The 7587-nt window shown below is 41.8% G+C and overlaps 5 protein-coding genes across 5 annotated transcripts; all 5 read right to left on the minus strand.

The window, feature by feature from the left end:
* Position 1: 1 nt before the first annotated feature.
* TM35_000581150 (uncharacterized protein) lies at positions 2-583 on the minus strand (the record flags this gene model as incomplete). The annotated part of the gene is made up of 1 exon (XM_029030884.1): positions 2-583. A coding segment is annotated over one exon (582 nt), but the record flags the coding sequence as incomplete, so codon positions are not given.
* Positions 584-1393: 810 nt separating this feature from the next.
* On the minus strand, positions 1394-2752 carry TM35_000581160 (uncharacterized protein; the record flags this gene model as incomplete). Its single annotated transcript, XM_029030885.1, has 1 exon — positions 1394-2752. The coding sequence occupies one exon, from the start codon at positions 2750-2752 to the stop codon at positions 1394-1396; it is 1359 nt and encodes a 452-aa protein (XP_028877819.1).
* Positions 2753-3498: 746 nt separating this feature from the next.
* On the minus strand, positions 3499-4365 carry TM35_000581170 (uncharacterized protein; the record flags this gene model as incomplete). The annotated part of the gene is made up of 1 exon (XM_029030886.1): positions 3499-4365. One exon carries the CDS (start codon positions 4363-4365, stop codon positions 3499-3501), a length of 867 nt encoding a protein of 288 aa, XP_028877820.1.
* Positions 4366-5423: 1058 nt separating this feature from the next.
* Positions 5424-6017, minus strand: TM35_000581180 (uncharacterized protein; the record flags this gene model as incomplete). Its single annotated transcript, XM_029030887.1, has 1 exon — positions 5424-6017. One exon carries the CDS (start codon positions 6015-6017, stop codon positions 5424-5426), a length of 594 nt encoding a protein of 197 aa, XP_028877821.1.
* A 569-nt stretch (positions 6018-6586) lies between these two features.
* Positions 6587-7585, minus strand: TM35_000581190 (uncharacterized protein; the record flags this gene model as incomplete). Its single annotated transcript, XM_029030888.1, has 1 exon — positions 6587-7585. A coding segment is annotated over one exon (999 nt), but the record flags the coding sequence as incomplete, so codon positions are not given.
* Positions 7586-7587: the final 2 nt, after the last annotated feature.

A 7587-nucleotide genomic window follows, 5' to 3' on the forward strand; every position in this document is an offset into this window, starting at 1 on the left:
GTGTAGTAACCCTTGCATCAGTTTGGGAATCAGTATTCTCAGCGTCTCTTTTGTCACCAACGGAAGGGCTCTCTGCTGCTTTATCAGCTTCCTTTAATTGTTTACTTTGTTCCTTACTGTCTGGTTGTGCTTTATTGTTCTTTTCTGGGTCGACGAGATCTTCAGCAGTACCGCTGCCAGCCCTATTCTCATCTGTACGGCCAACCAATGTATCTTGTACCTGCTGCCGTGCACCCTGACCTCCACTACCACCACCACTACTACTACCATGACCACCACCAGAAGGGACAGTAGTCGAAACAGTATGAGAATCACAGGTACGGCCATCAACCTCAGAAGTTTCACCACCAGTAGTAGCTGGAGAACAAGCAGAAGAAGCAGAATCTGGCAAAGACTCATCAGTACTCCCTCTATCACCTGAAGGTCCTACTGAACCAGGGGGACCTTGAGGGCCTGCTTCACCTTTCTGCCCCAAAGGATGTTGAATATCTCCCCCAGGAACAGGATTCTCTCCAATCGCCACCCCCACACATGCAATGCTCAGCAGCAAAGCCAATGAAAACAAAGTACGATACAACATCATTACTGCAGAGAAAAGAAATAGTTTTAATTGATTTGGACGAACCACCTTCAAAAAGAAAAACAAAAACAAAAACACAACGAAAACACAGTCTAAAGTAAGAATAGAGAAAAACAAAATCAGCAGTAAAAATACAGTACAAACAATAAAAAAAAGAATCAATAACACCACATACAACCAAATAAAATATAAAACAAACAGAACCTAATGGCACACAACACAAAAGCAAAGCGAAATGTGAGCATGTTTGAGTTAATATGCAATTAGTACTATTCTTTCTCTCTAACAATCTTATTTTTCAAAGATCCCACCATCATCATTGCCGCAGGAGAAAAAACACACTCAACGCCCCAGCAAAGCATAAGCAAACAAACAAACAGATATTAAACGTTAGCCCAATTTACCCAGTAAACACAAGAAATACAACAACTATGGGTGTAAGTCAATATATGTGTATATATACGCAATTATAAATATAAATTTATCTCTTATTATTATTATTTCATTTTCCCTTTCATTGAAAAAAAACAGTTCATCATCATCATCACAGTGCAAACCCAGAGGCACACACAAAGAGAGTCTCCAAGAACACACACACACACACACAATGATGGAGTAGTAGCAATAATAATTATTATAGGATAAACACAGAGAGAGCAAAAACACACACAAAACACATTAACATTAAGAAACAAAAAAGAAAAAGAAGATAATTCCCAACAGGTGAAAGATTAGTTAGACTGTAGGGATGTATGCAAAAAAGAAAAGAAAACAAAGGATGACCTGAGTCACACCACACCATCACCATTACAATCAGCACACAAGAATACAGGCCAGTGTAACCACAATCAGTAGTGGCACACGCACCCACACAGAACTGCTGATACTGCTGCTGCTGTCTGCATCACCCTTTACATTTAGCATTATGTTGCTATTGTTGATTCCATTTATAGGAGAAATTGTATTGGTAGTGGTTGAGGTTGATCCCTGGTTTTTGGTGGTATTGAGAATAACAGAGTTTGTGTTGGTTGTGGTGTTCCCATCTGCTGATGCACCCACAGTATTGACACCATTTGTTGATTCATTCTCTGTAGTTGTCACATCATCAGTGGTACTGTTGGGCTCCGTGCTCTTGTTGTTTAGTGTGTTTGAATTATCAGTAGATAGACCAGATTGAGTTATTTCACTAGGTGATGCATCTGTAGTAGGATGTGGTTTTGAGTCAACAGTAACGTGGGATTCTGTACTTGTTGTACCTGTGGTATTTGGTTCTTTATTGTGGTCATCTTGTTGAGGATCTTGTGCAGTTTTATTTATCTGTTCTTGTTGACCCTCAGAACCAATCAGAACTGACTCACTGGGTAGCGTCTGATTCTGCGTATTCTTTGCTTGTTCAGACACCACATCCGTTTTATCGCCACTGTGATCTTTTACAGGAGAAACAAGAGATAGGACAGTTTCTGGTTGACGTTCATTCCCACGATCATGACCTTGTGAACTTTCACCCAATTCTCCTTCCACCACTTTTGTCATCTTGTCCTCTTCCTTCTCAGTAACAACATTACCATTATCACCTTTAGTAATATTCTTAGATTCGTCAGGATGTTTCTCATGCTTATTAGATACAGGAGGCACAACACGTTGACCAACACCAACTCCTGGCAGAATATTACCACCATTAAGTTGAGGTGAAAGAGGCATACCATAAGCATCATGAGAACCGACAGCACCAGCAGGACCAGGAACAGCAGGTTTAACTGCAGGACCAGGTTTATGCTGAGGAAGTAACTGAGGGGGAATTGTCTTTGGGAAACCTTTAGCACCAGGAACAGGACCAACCATACCAGGAACACCACCAGGACAAGACACACCAGGATTAGCACTTGGATCCCGATGAGCAGCAAAGGTCGATTGAGGCCCATGTTGTGCGGCAAGAGGACCAACAGGAGACTGAAGAGGAGATCTACCAACACCATGAGAACCACCGGGAAGAACACCACCAGGAGGACGAGGATGAGGAGGATTAACAGCTCCAGGAATACCAGGATGAGAAACACCACCAGGTTGGGGATGTGAAGGTTTAGGATGAGAAACACCACCAGGCACAGCAGGCTGAAGAATCCCACCAGGACCACCAGGAAATGGAGGCTGCATATTATCATAACTAGCCATCACGCATCCACATACTCAGTACAGGAAGAATGGCAGTAAGCACAACACGTGGCCCATCATCTTCATAGACATAATAGTGGTAGTAGTTTCCCTTAAAAACACTCAACTACAAAGAAAGAAAAACATGAGAGATTAACAAAATGCTCATAATTTAAAAAAAACACAAGCGTGTACAAGTAGTGAAGCACAAAGAACGTCAACAGTATGGAGAACAAAAACAAATCATAAAAAAACAAAACAGCAAATTAAACTCAGTAAAGGTAGATGCAAAAAGGACATCCATATAATCAAAGACTCCCGCAGTAAAGCACAGAATGCCAAAGCAAACCATAAGCAAACAAACAGATATTAAACATTAGCCCAATTTACCCAGTAAACACAGAAATCTACACCAACTATGGGTGTAAGTCTATATATATGTGTGTATAAGCAATTATAAATATTAATTCATCTGTTATTATTATTTCATTTTCCCACTGCAAAAAAGCAGTTCATAATCATCATCACAGTGCAAGCCCAGGTCCACACACAGAGAGAGTCTCCAAGAACACACACACACACACAATGGAGTAGCAATAATAATAATTATAGGATAAACACACAGAGAGCAAAAACACACAAAACACATTAACATTAAGAAACAAAAAAAAGAAAAGAAATCCCAACAGGTGGAAGATTAGTTAGACTGTAGGAATGCATGCAAAAAGAAAAGAAAACAAAGGATGACCTGAGTCACACCAACACAATCAGCACACAAGAATACAGGCCAGTGTAACCACAATCAGTAGTGGTACACGCACCCACACAGAACTGCTGATACTGCTGCTGCTGTCTGCATCACCCTTCTTGTTGTTTATAGGTTCAGGTGGAAGTGTTGTTGTTGTTGTGGTGGTGGTAGTTGATTCCTCATTACTGGGTGTATTGAGAATGGCAGAGTTCGTGTTCGCTGGGTTACTTGGTGTTGTTTCTGCAGAATTACCACCTTGAGTTCCATCATTTTCAGAGGAAGAAGAAGAAGATGGTTCTGTGACTGGAGCTTCTGGAGGTGATGTACTGCTCTGAGCATCGTTCGCACCATGTTTATCATTTTCTTCGTGAGTAATCTGTGTCTCTTCAGGCGATTTTACGCGGTCCGTATCACTGGGAGTTTGTGGAGTACCACGGGTAACTGTTTGTGGAGGACTCGCAGTTTGTTCTTGGACATGATTGTCATCTCTCTGTTCCTTGCCCTCTTTAATTCCTCTGTCTTGCGGACTCTCCTCACCGTCCCGTTGTTTTTGGTCCACATCTTGAACTTGATCCTCCCTAACTTGTGTGGAGGAGCTACCAGCTCTACCAGGTTGCATTGAGTGGGTTTGCAGATCTTTACTGATGTTGTTTTCTTTCCCCGCATCTGGACCACTTTTTTGTTGCATCACTCCCGACTTGGCTGGTCCTTTGCAAGGCGACTTCCCTCCTCCACCCGTTGCTGCATCACACAGTGTTTCTTCAGCGTCACTCTCCGTATCAGGGACTTGGTCGGAAAGATCGGCGGCAGGCACTTCTTCAGCGAGGACGTGCACACACGCACATGAGAGCAGGAGAGCGAGGATACACAGCACGTAGCGCATCATTATAATTATTTCCAATGGTTGCAGGTATTGTGGATATCGTTGCACCTGTCTTACTTCAATGGAATGCACAATAAAGAAGAAAGAGTATAGAGAGAAAAACAGAAACAAATAGAATCAATGGAAATAAACACAAGATGAAAGCACATACCAAATCAAACAACACTCAACAATTACAGCAGAGGCACACACATTGCAGAAAGCTGCAATCATAACTCAGATAATACCCAAATTAAAATAAAAACCCATACAATACCCAATAACAAACAGATAAACCCAAATAACCCTTCAAAAGAAAAAAAAAGAAATTAAAGAGAACGACCAACAAAAGCAGGCACAACACAGAAATAAATCAAAATGCCTCTTCCTGTAGGACCAAGCACAATTACAAATATATACTTATGTATTTTTTATTATTTTTTCTCCCCACAAAACACTCCAACACAAAACAATGCAGGAGAAAGCACACAGTGCCCAAGCAAAGAAAGCGAAAATAAAAAATGAAGAAGCTGACAAATCGCACAAAAATAACTCACAGACCACTGGGTATGTTGGTCTGTTCAAGCAATTAGGAATACAAATTGCATTAACTACTATTTGTTCCTCTGCTCTTATAAAACTGATTACCAAAAACCGTGAAGGGCAAAAGCACACAATGATCCAGCAAACCATAAGCAAATAAACAGATATTAACCATTAGCCCAATTTACCCAGTAAACATAGAAATATACACCAACTATGGGTGTAAGTCTATATCTGTATATAGACGCAATTATAAATATAAATTCATCTGTTATTATTATTTGCTTTTCCTCTCATTGCAAAAAACAGTTCATCATCATTATCATCACCGTACAAGCACACACACACAGTCTCCAAGAACACACACACACAATGGAGTAGCAATAATAATTATAGGATAAACACACAAAACACATTAATATTAAGAAACAATAAAGCAAAGATAATCCCAACAGGTGGAAGATTAGTTAGACTGTAGGGATGCAAGCAAAAAAGAAGAGAAAACAAAGGATGACCTGAGTCACACCACCACACCACAATCAGCACACAAGAATACAGGCCAGTGTAACCACAATCAGTAGTGGTATACGCACCCACACAAAACTGATGATACTGCTGCTGCTGTCTGCATCATCCTTCTTGTTGTTTGTCAGTTCAGGAGGAAGTGTTGTTGTTGTTGTTGTGGTGGTGGTAGTGGGATCTGTATTATCTGCAACCTCTTCTTGGTTACCTGTTGACTCACTCTCTGCAGGTACAGTGCCATTCCCAGGTGTTGCAGTATCAGAACCATCACCACTCCCTGTCTCCGAAGTGTTAGGAGAGTCAGCAGAAGGTTGTGTTGCCACAGTTCCGTTGTTATCTCCATTTTCACCCTCACGTGTTGTATTGTTGCCCTTGCCTCCAGTTTCGCCATCATCTGAAGACTCAACAGCACTCCCCTCAGAAGGGTTAGGATCAGTACGAGCCTTATCGCAAGGAACAGTCTTAATAAAAGGAGGAACACCAACATAATTAACACAATTACTGGACTTAGAAGTTTTACCCGTTTCAGCCCATACTAACCCACAAACACAACAGAGTGCAAGAGTTAATAAGCAGAGCAGGTAGCACCTCACCATTACAGCCTTTGTCATTGTTGCTGTTTACTTCAGTAGACCAATACAAGAAAGAAGAAGAAGACAAGAAAGAATTATGATAGAAACAAACAAACATACAACAGTACAACAAATATTCACAGTGGGAGAGGATGAGAAAAGCAGCAACTACACAGTAAGCAACAAAAAGGAATATTCCGCTTGTAGTGATAATATGTATCCCTTAATAGAAAAGATAACACCCCACAATACCCAAATAAGAGAGAGAGAGAGAGCCAAACACACACACAATATCCCATGGCTCTAGTTTATGTAAATTAAATTATTGCACACACACACATCTGTGTGTACTAGCAAGAGATGTATACCGTCAGCGAGCAGAACAGCCCAGTTTTCTGCAACCACACAACGGGAAAAGCAAGTAATTGAATTATTAGAAAAAGAACACACACACACACAAAAGAAAAAGAAAAGAAATTCGAATTAAAAGAGAAATCTGGTAAACAGACTATTAGTTTATTTATTTCACCCACGAGGGATGTACGCAAACATGATTATGTTAGTTTAACCACTATTATTATTATTTGTCCTCAGATGAGACCCACCGTTCAGTACACAGTAGTGGAGAACAACATAGCCACAATCAGTAGTGGTGCTGCAGTACGCATCCACAGAGGACTGAGACTGCTGTCAACATTAGCCTTGTTCTGCAAGGTGGAGGCGATGTTGCTGCTGATCTCTGCGCTAGGTACAAGAGATGGAGATGGAGTTGTGGTTGGTGTTTCTGTGGTAGTGTTCTCGGTGCTGGGAAGAGTAGTGGAATTGGTTTCTTGTGATTCTGACACTGCGGTCGTATCTGGAGTTGCAGTACTCTCCGCTGCTGGAGAAGGATTCTGCGTAGCACTGCCATGATTAACATTTTCTTGTGAAGTTTCTGTGGAGTTTGCCGACTCACCTTGTGGATTTCTTTTGGTAGGATCAACATCTTCAGATTGGCCTGTTTCTGTTTTTGTTAAATCTGAACCGACTGATGGTGACGCAATCCCTGCAGCCTTACCACCCGCCAAAAGAGGTTCTGTAGGAGCAACGTTAGTTAATTCTTCTTGCCCTACAGTCGACACAAGTGGCACGACCATTTCACTTTCCTTCTGAAGCGTGGTTTTTACCTCCGGTACGGTTTTCAAGGGTACTTCAGCCTCCGCTCGTTTCTCTTCTCGCAAGTTTCCCGTGGTTTCCTGATCTTCATGTTCCGGTAATTGTGTTTCCACTTGATTTTTCGGCACAGCCTGAGAATCTTTTCTCTTTCTTTTTTCTTGTTCATAAACTTCGTCGTACTTCGTTTTCTCAGCATCTGTTAATGCATAGGAAAAATCCCTACTACCCATCCAGGCCATCACCGCCTTTGGTTGTCCATTAGCAGTAGTAGTAGTAGCAATGGTTGTTGTTGTTGTTGTTGCTCTTGCAGTACGCTGGCGGCAGAGGTCTGCGTACTTCCCACATGCAGACACACGGCTGCCCGCACCGCATGTAAGCCACTCGCTCTCAGCAGCGGGGCGTACACGCAGCGCACCGCCGGCCCCGCACGACACCTCCACAGCCCCACGGGATA

The sequence above is a fragment of the Trypanosoma theileri genome (genome assembly GCF_002087225.1).
Source record: "Trypanosoma theileri isolate Edinburgh chromosome Unknown TM35_Tth_58_V1, whole genome shotgun sequence".
NCBI classification, from domain to species: Eukaryota; Euglenozoa; class Kinetoplastea; order Trypanosomatida; family Trypanosomatidae; genus Trypanosoma; species Trypanosoma theileri.